Here is a 16,969-nt window from a genome sequence, read left to right as displayed (position 1 = left end):
ACAAGTCAGATCTCAAGACAGCATTAAAAGAACAGCTATCAAGCTGCTCAGCAGCACGGCACACACAGTTGTTCTGCTTGGGGACTTTTACCATATTTAGAATCCTCCCCAGAGCGGACCTCATGCACTGTGGGCCCCACACGAGGCCAAGTATTGGTCATTAGTCATTAGAGTTAACCTGTGTCTGGCCAGGGAGAAAGTTGCAGGAGGTGGAGGGCCTGATGAGGGCTCCTGCCTCTTCCCTCCTAATGCCCCCACCCCAGCCTTCTGTGGTTCCTCACAGGTTCCGCTTTTTTTTTTTTTTTTAATTTTTCCTCCAGGGTGTAGCTCCTAAATAGCCCTCTGAGGAGGCATCCAGGGACTGAGCCTTAGAAATCATGGAGAAGGCTTTGTGTTTGTAAATTGGGTATTTTTCTGTGTCTCTTTCTCAGAATTGTGTTTCCCTTCAGCTAGCCAAAAGCAAAACATCTGGAGGTGCACAAGACCTTCCAAATGTGAGGTGAATGGGGAGCAGGTATCCCCCATGTAGGAAGGCATTGGTGCCTGAGGGCTGGGGCAGAGGCAAGAGCTGGCTCTTGTCCAGCTTAGCAGGTGCCCCTTGGTGGGGCTATGGGCCTACCCCAGGGGTATGGGATACAGCTCAGGGCTTCCATGATTGTGCTCTCCATGTAATTCACCAAGGAGAGGTCTGCATTCTGCAGAGCAAACCTCAGGATCTCCTTCCTCTGGTAGTGTATGCCTTGCCACAGTCTTGAGGCAGTCATCCTCTCCTCATCCCTCCTATGAAGGCCAGTGTGCCCTGAAGAGCAAACAGGAACCGCCCGTCTTGTTGAGTGGCTGGAAGTTTATATCCCCCCTTCTCCGGGCAGCAGGCAGCCCATTCCTGGCCAGGAAAGGCTTTTACTTTATTGCTGTTTCTAAAACTGGGCACAGGGTGTAACTGCTGCTCAGCAGGGGCTGAGCCTGTGCTGCAGGCAGGACCTGTCCTCCATCTTTCTCAACCTTTGCAAAATGCCCAGCCCTCTGCCCACTGCAGTGCAGAGGCTGATGGGGTGTGGAACATGCTTCTTGTAAAAGGTGTGTCTTTGCAGTACTCTGCCTTGTGTGTTCCCAGATGATAGTGTTGCTATGGTTACTATCCATCTGGAAAATCACAAGAGTAAACAAGATACAGCAGTTGCTCTGTGAGCTGGAGTTTCTCCGTGTCCCTCCTCACTGTTGTGAAGAGGGGAGTCCAGGGCCCACTCTTTGGTGGTAGGAACCTAAGTGCAGACATCCATCTCGATGTGTGCACCTTGCTGAGTTTTGCTTAAAGGAAGCCTTGGACTTCAGCTTCTTGGTATAGAAGGCAAGGGAGTGACCCCCTCACACTACTCTTTCCCAGGAACTCCCATTCCTAGACTCTTACCCCCACCTCACTGCCACTCCCACAGGACTCCAGGCTGGCATTTCTGAATTGAAGCTGAATTGGCAATGTGCCAGGAGTCCTTGAAGTTTCCCAAGGGAAAACTAAGGCTATTGAAACTGGAGCTAGAAATCAAGAACCCAGGGGGAAGGCTAGTGAAAGCCTGGACCCTGAAGATGTCCTCAGGATCTTTGGGAGTCCTCGCACCCTTGACCTGGTGCTTACTTCTGGGCATTTGGTTGCTTTCTTTCCATCTCTCATCTCACCTTCCTATCCAACTCAGGGGCCCACACTGCTCAGGGTTTTAGTTTCATCTCTATCACCTCTATCACTTCCCTGCATAGAGAATCAAGGACAGTGTGACCCCGGCATCCTGAGGCACTACACTGTCCTGAGGTGGTTGGGGAGCAGCCCTGGGAGGCTGAGGTGGCAAAGAGCACTTCCTCCAGCTAGTGCCTGCAGCATTGGCCAGCCTCCCTGCCTCACACCCCTGAAGCCCAGCTATGGCATTCCCTAGAGCTCTGGCCTGTGCAGCCTTTCGTTAGTCCCCTTCCTGCTGGTAAGATGGGAACCTCAGTGCCTTTGTGTCCCTTCCCAGACACAGGGCTATGTCTCTCCATGTGATGAGTGAGCAACATGATTTCCTGGATTTCGGGAAGGTGACCTACCGTTCCAAGCGTGATTGATTCCCCTCCCCTGTTCCACTGCCCTCATGACAGTGTTCACGAGGGGTCAAGCACTCCCATCTGAACACATCTGTAGCAGGATTTTGCATGGGGCTTAGTTGTTAATCTTAGAAATATACACGCCATCTCCAGTATGGTGCTGCCCATACTCATCTAGCTCTTGGAAACTGAGGTAGGAGAAGGGCAGGCCTGAGGCTAGGCTGGCAAGCACAGTAGACAACTGTTAGTATTGTAAGTGTCAGGCTTAGTTTTCACACAGTTTATCTCTGCTTATTCCGGGACTCGTCTAAGCACCGACTTTGTCAGAGTAATCTAGAACACACAGAAAACTGGAATATTAGAATTTGTGTACTGCCAGCAGGCCAGGCCTGAGTTGGTCCAGAAGGACATCACAGGCAGGATGGTGGCATAGGCAGACACACGGTGTGGGCAACAGACGAAACACTTGGGAATAGTGTGCACATCCTGTGAAGACAGTGAGGAAGCAGGAATGAGATGGGCAAGCTGTGCTGCCAGGGAGTTGGGAGGGATCTCTTGCCAGAGGTACTGCTCCCACAGGATCACCTCGAAGGCCAGGAGAAGAGGCTATAAAGCATCAGTTACAGGTTAGACTCAGTCTCCCAGGCTTGTCTTGTCCCCTCATGATTTTGATTTGGAGAAACTTTTGGACATACAGAATGCTGAAAAATGTTCATTGAAATATTCTTAATCTACAAAAAAAATCTGTATTCTACAGGGTACAGTGTGCTGCTTTGGTACATGCATACTTAGGAGAATGAGTAGATTAAATCTGGTTAACACGTCTGTCCTGCATATTCCTGTGTTTACATTTGGGGGACATTTAAAATATATGTTAGTGATTAGGAAATACATAGTTTTATCAACTGTAGTCACCATTCTGGGCACATCGCTAAAATTTTCCCTAAAATATGCCCGAATCTTTGTACCCTTGGGCCATCTTTTCCCCTTTCATCCCCAGCCCCCACCCCAGCTTCTGCTGATCATTTTCTATTCTTGGCTTTTAAGTTAAACTTCTTTAGATCTGGCATCTTAGTAAGCTCATACGGTGTTTACTTATCCTTCTGTGCCTAGCTACTTTCATTTAGACAAGTCGCCTGAGGTCTCTAAAGTTCAAGTCCGTACAAAGGACAGGGTTCTTTGACACGGGGCCCTGACCACATGCAGATTAACCGCAGCTGCCACACTCAGCCATGCTCACGGTGCTCTCAGGATGTCATCAGTGTGCCGCCCCACTTCTACATGCTTAAGCACGAGTTTCCTTTTCCATTTCTACTTATTTTCATTTCATGTGCATAAAGGTTTGCCTGCGTTTGTGTATGTGCATGCAGTGTAAGCAGAGGCTAGAAGATGAAGCCAGGTCCCCTGGAACTAGAGTTACACCGTAGTTGTGAGCTGCTGCCATGTGGGTGCTGGGAACTGAATGCAGACCCTCAAGAAGAGCAGCCAGTGATCATAACTGCTGAGCAGTTTCCAGCCACAGTATGCATTTCTTAAGAACAAGACTGTTCCCTTCATAGTGGCCATGCTACCGTCCAGCTCAGGAAAGATGATTCCCAGGGTGTGCCTCCCATGTTCAGACCTCCTCACTTGTCTCCAGGTGGCTTTCGAGGGTCCCTTTGAGGTCACGTGTTGTAGTTGGGTCTGTTTCTAGCTTTTTAGAGCCTGCAATATTCCCACCGTTTTGGGTTTTTTTTAAATTTTTTATTAATTATTTATTACAATTCATTCACTTTGTACCCCGGCTGTGGGCACCTCTCTTTTCCCCTCCCCATCCTACCTTTCCTCCCTCATCTCCCATGCTCCTCTCCAAGTCCACTGATAGGGGAGTTTCTCCTCCCCTTCCATCTGACCCTAGCCTATCAGGTCTCATCAGGACTGGCTGCATTGTCTTCCTCTGTGGCCTGGTAAGGCTGCTTCCCACTCAGGGGGAGGTGATCAAAGAGCCAGCCACTGAGCTCATGTCAGAGACAGCCCCTGCTCCCCTTACTAGGGAACCCACTTGAAGACTGAATCTATGGGCTACATCTGAGCAGGGGTTTTAGATCCTCTCCATGCATGATCCTTGGTTGGGGTATCAGTGTCTACAGGGCCCCAGAGATGAAAGAGAGAATCTCAGGCACTGAAGATAAAATTGCAGAAATTGTTTTATGTTACTGTATCATTGACTTTATGAGTCTAATCACAGCTTCCTTATTTCAAATCCACATGTGCAGGTTTTTCCTTGATTCAAGCATCAAAGATTTCTCAAACACTGTGCATCAATCCCCCTTCCCTTGAATGAGTGATTCATTACTAGAAGTCCAAGCATTGTGTCCTTTTGTCCACATCCACATCCCAGCACCCCTCACATGCAGTTCTGTCTGGGAAATGGGAGTTGGAGCTGGATTTAGGTCCTAGACCCCCACTTACTTACTCAGCAGCCTTTCATGAGTCCCTATTCCCCCCCAACCTCTCCATTTTCAAAACAAAAGGTGGAACTTTTAAAGCCCACCCATCTTTTCTACTAAGTTTCTGCTGGTTTCTCCAGAAGCACTGACCGAAGAACACACCCGAATTCCCACCTATGGTGAGCTGCATCCTGAAGCGGCCACTTCCTATGTCCGTTCCTGCCCTGGTAGGGGAATATGAGTTCTCTAAAGCCCTGAAATGACCACAGGCTCTTTTTTTTATCTGCCCTACAGCTGAGATCCTGGAGCTGGCTGGCAATGCGGCAAGAGACAACAAGAAGGGACGGGTCACACCCCGGCACATCCTGTTAGCTGTGGCCAATGATGAAGAGCTAAACCAGGTATGGGTTCTCCAGCCTGCCCCCAGACATGCTAGTATACACTCAGACCACCCGGGCAGGGGCCTGTGGTAGCTGGCAAGACTCTGAGCAGCTTCTTGCCTATTGGGGCTTCACTGGAAGTGGGGTAGGGAGATGACATAGGTGCTTGGGTCTCCCGGGAGGAATGATAGTATAAATTTGACTAAGTGGGGGCTCAAGGGCTTGATTGCTATGTCATAGGTCTGACTCCTGTCAGCATCCTTGCAGCTGTCCCAGAGGTAGGAGCTGAACCAGCCTAGAGCAGTTTTGTATGAGCAGGGCTGACTTCTTGAGTCAGGCAGAGCACTCCTGGAGCAGGATGGTCTGACTCCCCACCTGTGACTTTGGTTTTCCTGCAAGCTGCTAAAAGGAGTCACCATAGCCAGCGGGGGTGTGTTGCCGAATATCCATCCTGAGTTGCTAGCGAAGAAGCGAGGATCCAAAGGAAAGTTGGAAGCCATCATCACCCCTCCACCAGCCAAAAAGGCCAAGTCTCCATCCCAGAAGAAGCCAGTGGCCAAGAAAACAGGAGGCAAGAAAGGAGCCCGGAAGTCTAAGGTATGGGATCTGGCAGGGATGTGTGGGATGGGGTAAAAAGGATCACAGGGGGTCCCTAGCCCTTCCTCAGAGCTGATCTCTGATGGCGGGGGGAGGGGGAGGACTGACTGAGAGGAAATGTGGGGTCCAACTCACTGTCTAGTCAAGGGTGTCTCATGGAACCTGGGCACAGCCTGGAGGACAGAACCTCTGTGGACTTGTGTGTGGGTAGTGGTCTTCCAGGAAGAAACTGGAGGCATCTGGTAGCCTAGGCACACAGCTCCTGCTCCTGGTCCTCCACACAGATGCACAGGCCTATGCAAAGGTTTTCTTGTGCCAGCGATCATCCATTATACAGTCTTCAGAGAGCCATCTGCCCGCATGCCTTGATGCTGAGTTGTACAATCTCTTTCTGTTGCCATGGCTACGTGTCCTCTTTGGGCATGCTCCAGCAGGAGCACTCCAGACGGTTGCCTTTCAGACTTGATTTGGTCAAGAAAGAAAAGCAGTGCAGCCTTCTAGCAGTTCCTCACAAACATAGCTTCACCTGCGAGCAGTGTCTTAGATGCTGGTCCTCTGTGGAGAGGACAACCCTCAAGCATTCGCCCAGAGTTATTTTGATGGGGAAGGAGGAAAAAGTCCCCTTCTGTTTGCACTGTTTTGGGGGCTGTGTTATTTGGGGAGAAGGCACTATGTCTCCTCACCACACTTGTGGATGCAAATAACACTGCCCTGAAGTCAGAATCCGTATACATCCCTCCTTTCCAAGGCTCAGAATTGTCCCCACTCCTGGAAAGAGAAAGCTGACCTTGAAGAGCAGCCAGTATTTCGAGATACGTGCATTCCACCTTGCTGAGGAGCTCTGGAGGAGGTGGGGGCAGGCAGAACAGGGACTCCACAAAATGTTCTTTATTCATTTCTGCTCCCTATAAAGTGAGCGTGTCCCTTCCCTGTATTTGCAATTGGTAGGAAGGCAGGGCCGAGGAAGCAGGGCCAGCGCCAGGGTGCTCCTTTGGAGTGTTAGAAGAAACACGGAGAAGCCAAGGCTCTTCTTCTTTGAACATGGACCCTGGGGGCCTGGCTGCCCACACCAAGGTCCTGGAATGAGGTACAGGTTTCGGAGTTGGCCCTTACCTTGGCTGCATCTAAGCCTTGCTCTTTTGTATGCACTCAGGTTGTGCCACCTGAACGGTCTTGAGATGCAATGCCTATAGCAAACCTGGCTGAGCCTTACTCCCCTTGACCCTAGTCTTCTCCTGTCGATTTCTGCCCAGTGATTTTCCAGAATTTTCCTGCATATTCAATACCAGGAATTTGTTCTTTCTGGAGTGTGTGGGTGACTGTGCACGTGTGTGCAGGCTGTGTATGTGTGTGATTGCATTTGTGTGTGGTGTGTGTGTGTGTGTGTGTGTGTGTGTGTGTGTGTGTGTGTGTGCGTGTGCTGTATAGCTGTGTGAGTTTATTTGTGTGTTTGGTGTATATAACATGTGTATTCATGTGTGTGTGTGTGTATGTGTGTCTGTGTCCCTCCAGCCCCTAGTAGCTATGTTTCTAATAACCATATGTCAATAATCAACTTTTCCCTTGATTACAAAAGCAGGGAGCCTGTGATGGTGGTCTGTTTTTCCTCCACACAATAAAACACATTGTCTGCTTACTGTACCAGTATTTGGCTAACTCTAAACCCTGGGGGAAGCTGAAATTGGAACCGTGAACAGCTAATTTTCAAAACATTTGTTTAATGTAAATTGTGGTGTCAGCTCCCCGAAAGAGTGGAGGGCCCGGCACTTCCATGCTGCCGTGGCGCATTCTGGAAAGCACCTTTCCAGGGGCGTGCACAGAGCACCCCACCTCAGGGACACGCCAAAACACTTGCACTGAAAGGGAGTTGGTATTTTTCAAGTGTCAACACTGGAAGTCCAAATCATAATTTCCTCCCTCAATTCTATATAATTTGAAGGTTTTGAAAGTCTCCAGTTTGACAGCTGAGTCAGCTACAGTGGGAGCAGTGAGAGGAGACAGAAACCCTACTGGACTCAAGTCCAGAGCTCTGGCTGTGCCCTAGGCTCTTCCTACTTGGGTGGCCTCAGGCAAGTCTGCCCCCCCTCTCTACCTTGGTCTGCCGTAGCCCATAAAATGACAGGGTCTGTTCCAGCCCTATAAGCCAGTGACTGGGCATATTGCATAGTGTATTTTTGTACAAGTAATGTATGTAAGTTTGGCAGGCAGAAAAAAAAAAGTATGCAGGAAAAAAAAAAAAGATCTTGCCCTCATCACATTCTATAATGAATCCCATAAGGCCTTTATATGTTTTCAGAAAGCCTGTGTGTATAAAAACATACAGGTGTGGGAAACCCTTCCTATCCTAGATGTTTAAGACATTAGCCCCATAACCACTATTTTGGCCATCTAGGCTAGTGTCAGAAGTGGAAGGGCTGGGGTCTGTGACCTGGCTATATCCTAATTATGCTGTTTGTGTGTTCTTGGCGAGTTCCTTATGGTGCTCAGTTTCCCCATCTGTGAAGTGAAGCTACAACACAGGGAACTTGGGAGGCTTACAAGAGAACTCATGCAAAGCACTTGGAACAGTGTGTGTTGTTGGGACCTGCGTCAGCCCTGACCTTGCCAGTTCTCTTTCTGCCTGCTGTGTTCCCAAACCCTCCCTTGTCCCATGTGAAGAAGGTGATGAGGGAGTTCTTGCTGTTCACTACCTGCCAAAAGACCAGGCTGATTTTGGTGAATGCCTCTTTTCTGAAGAATAAATACTTCATATTAAGTATTAAGTGCATATTAAGTGATTAATATGCTATCAGGGCAGTTCTCAACCTGTGGGTGGAGACTCTTGTGGGTCTCACATCACATATCCTGCCTATCAGATAGTTATATTACAATCCTGCCAGTAGCAAAACTAGAGTTATTAAATAGCAACAAAATTATTTTATAGTTGAGGTCACCACAACACGAGGAACTGCGTCAAAGGGTTGCAGCGTTAGGTAGGTTGAGAGCCACTGTATTAATGGATATAAAAGAAAGGAGTTGGTTCCTATGAGGAACTGTCACCCTGACAATCTGCCGCCTTTTGGTGATGGGTAGGAAGTGAAGCACAGGGGAACTTGGTTGATGGGTTCCATTTATGTTTTTGACACTCCATCATTTGCAACACTAAGTTCAACAGTCTTAAGTGTGACTCCAAATTGACTCTGGCCTGCTAGTCTTTTTCAAAATAGTCCTGTGCATGTCCAGCATACAACACTTACATACAAAATGTAAGATTCTAAAAATCTTTGTCATTTGAATTAAATGGAATTGCTTAGATCTTTCTTCCAAGCTTGGATCAGAAAAAAACTTACTACTTTGTGTGACCACTTCATGAAAGAAAAGGCACGTTTGTTTTTTTCCCCAAGACAATAGGAAGTGATGTGATTGCAGGCAGTAGGCTTCACTAGGACACAGCTATGACTGGAATGCAGTTGCTTCTTGCATGCAGGGTAGTGGGGCTGACTGTAAGTTCCCTGGGGCTTCTGCTGCTTCTGAAAGGCTCAAGGTCTCTGCAGAGTAGATGGTTCTGTGTAGCACATGACTGATTTCTCTAATTCAGTTAGCTCTCTAGCCTCAGTTCTATTTCCCAGTGAGGAATCTAAAGAAAGGCAAGCAGTTTTCAGTTTACCCAGGTCACACAGCTAGCAGAGCCAGGATTCAAACACAGAACTTACAAGTTCAGAGAGTACTGCTGTGTGTCCTGTTGTGGGCTGCTTCTTGGCAGGACTCGTCCTGTTCTGATGGTAGAGGACTGCAAAGCCATTCACCTCAGGCTAAGTGAGGCCACAGTCTTAACAAATCCCTGCTGAGAGCCACCAGCATCCTCACAGCTTAAGGCTCAGGTTACACCGGCTGCTGCCTTGTGTGAGACCGGTAGGAACTAGACTGCATCTCCACAGAAACAAGCTCTGACAGCTGACTGACTGACACCAGCCCACAAGGCCTTTCACCACTTCGAAGACAGTGTGCTCAGCCCAGCACTAATTCCCTATCTGTGTAGCCCTCGGGGAGACACCTGTGTCCCATTCCTAGTCATGGGCCAATGACTTCCCCTTATGAGTGACACTGTACCGACTAGAATAGTGTTCAAGCCCTTTTGCTCGCATATGTCCTAAATGAATTTTCAGAAAGCACTGTGGCTATACATTTAAAGTCGGGTAGACTTTTCATAAGAAATTTAAGGATATTTGGGTATGTCCATGTGTTATCATTTATAAAGTTTTATCAATTTTCATATGGAGCTAGTAGAGTCAGCTATCAAGTAAAAATACACAGAGCAGTGTGCTAGCATTGTAAAATTTGTGTTTTTACTTACCTCCCTTTCATTTATGCTGTAGAATTTAATTCTAACATTTTAGTAAAAGTGTGTGTGTGTGTGTGTGTGTGTGTGCGCGCGCGCGCACGTGCATGCCTGTGCTGTGTGTGTGTTTGCATGTGCCACCATTCGAGTACAGAAGTCAGAAGACAAGCTCTTGGATTCATTTTTCTTCCTACATGCTTACATGGGTCCTGGGGCTCAAGCTCAAGTCGCCAGGCTTGTTTGGCTTGTGCCTTTACCTGCTGAACCGTTTCACTAGCCTCATGTAATGCATCTTTATGCCTAGTGTCCTGATGACTTCTGTAGCAGAACACTGTATTTCAACTCGGTTGAAATAGTTCTTGTGGCCTTATACAATGATGGACATTTTCCAAGATTGTATAGCTAACACACTTAGTAATATACATTTACTTGAACAACAAATGCATTCCAGATTTTAATAGCTATTTTAGAAAAGTTAAATGTTATTAGAAAAGTATCTTGTAGAATGAACGACTTCCTCCCTAGTTGGCTCAAGGGTCCTAAGATGTATGAATTGCTGAGTTGAGACAAAGGTCAGCATCCTCTATAGCATGAACTGTAAGTACTTTGAAAATCTTGTTCCCTAGGATGATGATATGAGAAAAGAGATTTGTTACAACACTGCACTCTATCTTCTTTATTCCCAGTACAAATGTTCTGAGAAGCCTTTCAGAATGGGCTGAGGTTTACAGAGAGGTACAGAGCGCGTGGAGCTGTGTTCTTACCAGGCATCACTACTGTCAGCAAGCCACACTCGCCACTGAGCAGCAGCCGAGCTGGTACGCCGCCATCAGCCAGGGGCTGGCAGTGTGCCTTTCAGAGGGCTCCAGCTGTTAAAACAGATATTTCTTCAGCTTTGTTGAAAGCAGAGGATTGAAAGCATCAGACTTATGAATGGCTTTGTCAGTCTTCACTTTCTTCATTCCCGAGAAGTAGATCACAAAGGCAGTGGCTTCCATGCAGTTCCTGCTTATACTTGCTTCTCTCCTGTGAGTCAGGCCACATAAATTCCAAGTATTAGAAAAATTAGTCAGTGCCAATGGGAGTATACCTCTGCTGGTGCTGCTTTTTCTTGATAAAGCGCTTTTGTCTTATCTTAAAAACTTGGAGATTTAAATTTATCTTATTTAGTTTACAGAAGGCGTTAGCTGTGTCATTGCCAAAGCAGTCCTCACTGCTAAAGCAATCAGCAGAACTTCATGTTTTTTTTTCCAGTTCAAGGCAAACTGCTAATGTGTCAGCGCTTCTGGATGTGAATTTTAAACGCGCACATGGATAGGGTGCAGGCCTTGCCCTGAGCTTGCTGTCCTGAGAAGCAGAGCATCTGTAATACCCATTGTCTAGGCAGCTCTTGTCCAATGAGCTATGCCTCAGCCACACCTCAGTTTTCTCCTGCTGGGCCTTTCTCAGGACCAGTGTACGCTAATAATCTAGGGGAAGGGAAAAGAAAAAGAAAAACTGTCTAATTTGAAATCCCCACCATTCCCACTGCCCTTATCCTCTAAAACACCAGAATGTAGAAAATCCACAAATAAGACAAATGTCTATTTCTATTATTTTTCATAATAAATAAAATAAAAAGTAAAAAAAATAAAATAAAATAAAAAGTCTATAAGAAGTATGTGTCCTGCAGAACCATTGTCCTTTTACCACTCAATCAGACAGTGGATGTTGAGAATGAGGGCCCTCTGCCTCTTGGAAATTCCTCCGGAACTCCAGGGTGCACATATTTTGGTCTGAAGGATGCTGGGGAGTGTGCTGACATGCTGGCTCTGTGGCTTTGGGGAAACAGCAGCCTCTGTGGCTTCCACAGCAGCACTATGGAGGAATATGGGAAAGGGTTTCCACTACCATCCCCCAAAAACAGTTTGCTTGTGTCTTCTGTTTTGAGGCAGCTTCTCATAGGGTAGCTCATATGCAAATATCTTAACAGAGGAAGTACCAAAAACCATTAGGAAGAGATATTAGGTTTTACTTATAAGATTTTAAAAATTCTAAGTAATAAAAATACAATTTAAAATTTGTCCTAAAACTCTGGGCTCTCAAAATTAAGTAACAGTCCCCACTGTGGGACATGCCGGTGGCTCCGTCTCCTGTGGCCTCTGAATTGTTCATAGGTGAGGCCTGGGCCTGTCTCCCTATTAGGAGAGGCAGAGGGGTGTGGCCCCTGCTGGAGAGTCCATGCTGTAACTCTTTGGTTTGTACAAGAAGAAGCAGGGAGAAGTGAGCAAGGCAGCCAGCGCCGACAGCACAACGGAAGGCACGCCTGCAGATGGCTTTACCGTCCTCTCCACCAAGAGCCTCTTCCTCGGCCAGAAGGTAGGCAGACACGGTCCTGGGAGAGAGGGCACAGGGTTAGGTTCCTGAGCCGCCCAGCTCAGTGGGTGGACAGCGTAACTGCCGGGTGGCTTTGGAAGTAGCCCCGGGGCTTAGCGGCGTAAATGCTGACAGTATCACTAAGCTGGGTCAGGGACTCTGGTAGGTTCCAGGAAGGAGGATGGTGGTACAAGAAGGCCAGGGGGCCAGGACCCTGGAGCTCGGCTTAGGGAAGGAGGTGCTTCTGTGGAATAGGCCGGTCATCAGGTAGCATGGGTTGTGCCCGGGGGAAGATCTGCCAGGTCCTGGGGGGCACTGATCTGATCCAGGGAGCTGGGTTGTTCCGAGATAAACTAACAAGTGTACCAGGGGCTTCCTCACTGAACCGCCAGGCGGCTCCTCGAGCCAGTTGTCTGTGTTGACCATGGGCAATGTATTTTCAGCCGCCCCAGTGATGCAGCTTTGCCAGGACGCCATGGTTTTGTAAAAGTTGATTCACTTTTATTGAAAATAAAAATGATGCAAAGGCTTTTAAGACCTGAACATGAGAGTGGACTAAAAGAGGGGTGGATATTGTGTCTAATTTTTAATCCTATGTAATAGAACCTTCAAGGACTGAATTTGATCTTGCAGGCCATTTTGCTTAAAGGTGGTATAAGTTGGTTTAGAAGCTGCATCATTTTTAGGTCGTCACTGTCAGTTTTCTTTTGCATCACAACGACACCATTTTCTTGCTCATTGCCAGTTGTCCCCAGCCCTTCCCTCTTCTGTCACTAATTGCACTCGGGCTCTCATGATGCAAATCCTGCGGTGACTGTTCCGGAATCTAACCATCGCTATTTACGTTTTATAACCATTGTCTGGATTTTGTGTGCATTTGTGTAAAGCAGCAGTTCTAGTTGTCATCTTAAGGTCTGGCTTTGAAAAGTTTAACTTCTTCTCAGCACTGAAGGCAAACACCCGAGTCTGCTTCCACAGCATCAACAGGTTCTAGCACAGTGCCTCAGTTGCCACTGGTGTGTAAATCCCTCCGCCATGCAGAGCTAGCCGCCTGTATTCTCCTTCACCAAGGAAATGAGGAGCCAGAGCAGGGAGGCCTGCTGAGCAGCAGCACTGCCCAGCCCCTAAGGACACCTTCCTCCTCACCCGCCCTGCTCTTCTCTTGCACCACGGCCTCTCCATATCTTGTCCCCTTCTGCTGCCACCCCAGAGCCAGCCTCAGCTAGAACTCACATTCGCTTCACTGGAAAAGACACACTTGCAAACAACATGAAAGTTCTGAGCTCTGTAAGAGGCCATATGCCAGCACAGATGCCCTTCTGTTGCTCTGTTGCTTTGGAAAGAGATGGGTCAAGCCTACATGTGGGCTGTTGCCTGCAGCCCTGCTCAAGATAGCTCGCTTGTGTCTGCAGAGCTGGGCTTGCCAGCTCTCCATGGCTCTCCTCTCTTTGGGATCCTCCTGGTCTCAGATTGCACAATGGGTACCTCAGGGATGAAAATTATAAATCTCTTCAATGCTGATTGTCTGTCTCAGAGCTTGCAGGGTCCAAAAAGCCATAGAAAAGTATTGATACCCTGATGATTTGCAGATGGTCTGATGAGTAGAACGGAGGCATCAGGGTAGGTCAGGAAGCCAGTGTGCCTGTCAGAGACCTGGGCTTTGATGAAAATTCGCTGCGCTACAGCCTAGAGTAGAGCGGTCAGCCTGAGAACAGCACTGCGTGCTGACCCAGGACGGCCCATCCACCCTTCTGGATGTCAGAACACCTCAGCCTATTGGATACCGTGAACCTGCCCTTCCTGCTGAGTGTGTGCACCACAGGGTGTGCTGACACCCTGCTCCCCAGGGTCCCCAGAGTCACTGAGGACAGTAGCTGAGTAACCTGTATGGTTATGTCAGCCTGGGCACCCATGTAAAACACTGGAGTGCTTCTGTCCTCTCAGGAACCCTTCACTCCTGTAGCTGGAGGCAGTTATTCTGAATCAGCGCTCCCTATTGGCTTTGACTGTCAGGTGAGGGGCAGCAGTCACCAAATGGACACGTAGTGTCACACAAAGCACGCTGGAAGCCTGGCTCGGGCATTAGTTCTGGTTTGAGTTTCAGAAAGTGTTTCTGAAAGTGTACTTTAGCAGGAAGGCTGTGGTACCCTGCTCTGTGCACCATGTTTCCCATCTGTGACAGTGAAAGCGATGTTTAAATACAGCACGCAAGCTGGTGCAGAAATGAGACACTGTGCCCATCCAGCCCTGGGAGCCCTGGTTGCTAGGCTGCTCACAGGAGGAGCCAGCCCAGGGCTCAGGATTCTGGGCTCTAATTGTTGTTAATGATGCATTTCAGACTGCAGTCTCAGGAGCTGTCCCCCTCGTTACTCTTGTGATTTCCGTGTTCACACACGTTTGATTTTTTTAAAAAAAGAAAACAGTGCTGTTAGCCTGAACCCACAAGCGTTTTGCCTTGTGGTTCCACTGAGACATAGCCTTTCTAGGCCCCTTTAAAACCTCATGTTTTATTTTTAAAAAGTAAACACAATACTCCACAACAACAAAGACAGTTACAGTGCATGCAGCCATGTCTCTGTCAGCACTGGTGGTTTGTTTCATGGTAGAAACTGTATTTGAAACAGTTGGGAAAGCGGGGGGGGGGGGGGGGGGGGTATTGGGGGGGGAGGGTCCCGAGGGGGGGGGGGGGGGGGGGGGGGGGGGGGGGGGGCATGTAATTGGGTCGCTAACTTCCCAAATGGTCAGGATCATGGTAGCAGTGCTTAGAGACCCAGGCATCAGGTTCCAGGGGTTCCCTTTGAGCCATGCCACTTCTGAGGGTGGGAAGTTGGCAAGAGAGAGAAAGGGAGGGGGGGAGGGAGGTGAAAAGGAAGGGAGAGAGAGACAGAGAGAGCTCTCAACCCACTCCTGCATTCAAATGGCTGCCCAGCTTCTGAAGTAGAATAGGGAATGACGACACACGGCCCATGCTGCACGGCCCCATCCTGGCCTCTGGGGCAGTGCTTGGCCGGAAGCCTACCATATGTTGCCCCTGGGCCCAATCCCCTGGGAAATTAGGCTAGAAACACATGTGGCATAGGCACACCCTGCCACAGATGTGAAGACAGCAGTGCCCGCTGTGGCTCTCGGGGGAAGATGGTTCTCCTGAGGTGTCTGGAAAGCTCTGTTGAAGACAGCTCCCTTCCCATTCCCTTTAGGAAGGAAGTGGACTTTATGTGAGTTACATGGGAAAGTGAGGCCAGCCCAAGCACCCCTCTTCGTTGTAATGATTGACACCAGAGTTTGCCAATTATAGGTAGGCCCAACATACCATTAAGAAAATCTGTAATAGTCATTCGGATGTCTTAAAATTGAATTTTTAATGAGGTTTTAAAAGGGATTTTATTATTTCCTTTAGTCAGCTAGGTCGGGTCAGGGTAGTGGAACCAGGCTACTTTTTTGCTTCTTGTCATCGGTGGCAGGCACACCCAGCCTCCCCACCTAGGTAAGACCAGACTGGCTTCACGCTGCTGGAATGCAAGCCTGGGCAAGGACCCAGCTGTTGAGCCTGGCGTTGCCTGTAGTCCTGCTTTAAGGGAAAGGAGATGGTCATTTCACCTCAAGAGTTATATCTGATGGTGTTTGGTGCTCACTGCCAAACAGGGCATGAACACCCTAAGAGAAGCTGGGTATAGATGTCAGACACAGGCCAGCACAGGGCTGAGACAGGATGACCAGTCGCTGGTGGAGAAAAGGACCTTGGTCTTCTAGACTACATCCCTTCCTTCCAACTGCAGCCAAAGTGACACACTCCTGCTCTGTTATTGGAATGCCCCAGTGGTGTGTCCCTACAGCAGCCAACAGGGCTCACAGCCTCACTCAAGTTTCCTTGCCGTGGTAGAAAACTGAAGCTTTTAATCTTTCCACAAAATGACAGAGATGTAATCACTCTACTCAAACACTGAAACCACTAATGATCTTTCTCCATCCCAGAAAATAAGACTATTGGGAATTTTCACAATTTTCTGGCAGTCTGATTTCTTTATATAATCTGCCCTACACTCTGTGTGGTCACGTTCTCTGTGGCCGGGAGGAGACCTATTCTGACTGACTTCTGTTTTGGCACAGGACACGGCAGTTCAGGTGTAGATTACTAGACTGGTCCTTTCGAGGCTGTGCACACAAAGCCCATATGCACTGTGCTCACGGGCTTTCTTCTCTTGTCTAGGGTGTTGATGGTCACTTCACTAGTGACCTTTGCCATCGGGTCAACCTGTGCAAGCCAAGTTAATTACCCACTCTTCTTTGCAAAGAAGAGTAAGCCAGCTCTCTCCCCACCAGTCCCTGTTATACTCTGTAGAACAGAGTATTCTTAGTCTTCTCCTATTTGTATGTACTCTACAAGAGCAGCACAGTCTTGATACTCAGGGCTGTGTTCTAAACATCAGTGCACATGCTTAGATGGACAATCCAACATTAGCCTCATGCTTACATGTGGGTGGGAGACAGACAGTCCTCCACTGGCTGGAAGCAGCAGGCCTCCTGAGGTACAGTGGTCCTTACTCCAAGAACGCCTTCTACCTGTGGCAAGAAGGAGTGGTGATGAGGCCAGAAAGAACTAGGAATTCTCTAGGGAGCCAAGTTCTGTTTGCAGCTGCTTCCTGCAAAGGCAGGATACTCCACAGTTTGCCTAGAGAGCTCAATCCCTGGACAGAGGTATTGTTCCCCAGAATAGGCAAAGACTGACCACTCGGGGTCAGGGGAATGCTTCCCCAGTGAATACAACCCCAGATATGTGCATACAATCAGAAAAAGTCTTAAGGGTTGAACCTGCATGACCC

At 48.3% G+C, this 16,969-nt stretch overlaps 1 protein-coding gene across 4 annotated transcripts in view; it reads left to right on the top strand.

Moving 5' to 3' along the window:
• Positions 1-16,969, top strand: part of LOC129692845 (core histone macro-H2A.1) — a 63,463-nt gene that overhangs the window by 25,092 nt on the left and 21,402 nt on the right. For 2 of the 4 annotated variants that reach the window (XM_055629367.1, XM_055629365.1), the window contains exons 3-5: positions 4,794-4,900; positions 5,279-5,476; positions 12,045-12,152. In XM_055629367.1, coding sequence (XP_055485342.1) covers positions 4,794-4,900; positions 5,279-5,476; positions 12,045-12,152 — 413 coding nt within the window. Of the gene's footprint in view, positions 1-4,793; positions 4,901-5,278; positions 5,477-12,041; positions 12,153-16,969 lie in introns of all 4 variants that reach the window. The other 2 variants (XM_055629366.1, XM_055629364.1) reach the window with 1 other exon arrangement.

This window comes from Psammomys obesus, unplaced genomic scaffold (genome assembly GCF_907164565.1).
Source record: "Psammomys obesus unplaced genomic scaffold, mPsaObe1.curated_primary_1811, whole genome shotgun sequence".
In the NCBI taxonomy this organism is placed as follows: Eukaryota; Metazoa; Chordata; class Mammalia; order Rodentia; family Muridae; genus Psammomys; species Psammomys obesus.
Note: the sequence above shows the minus strand (reverse complement) of the source record. Positions and strands in the feature narration are given on the sequence as shown.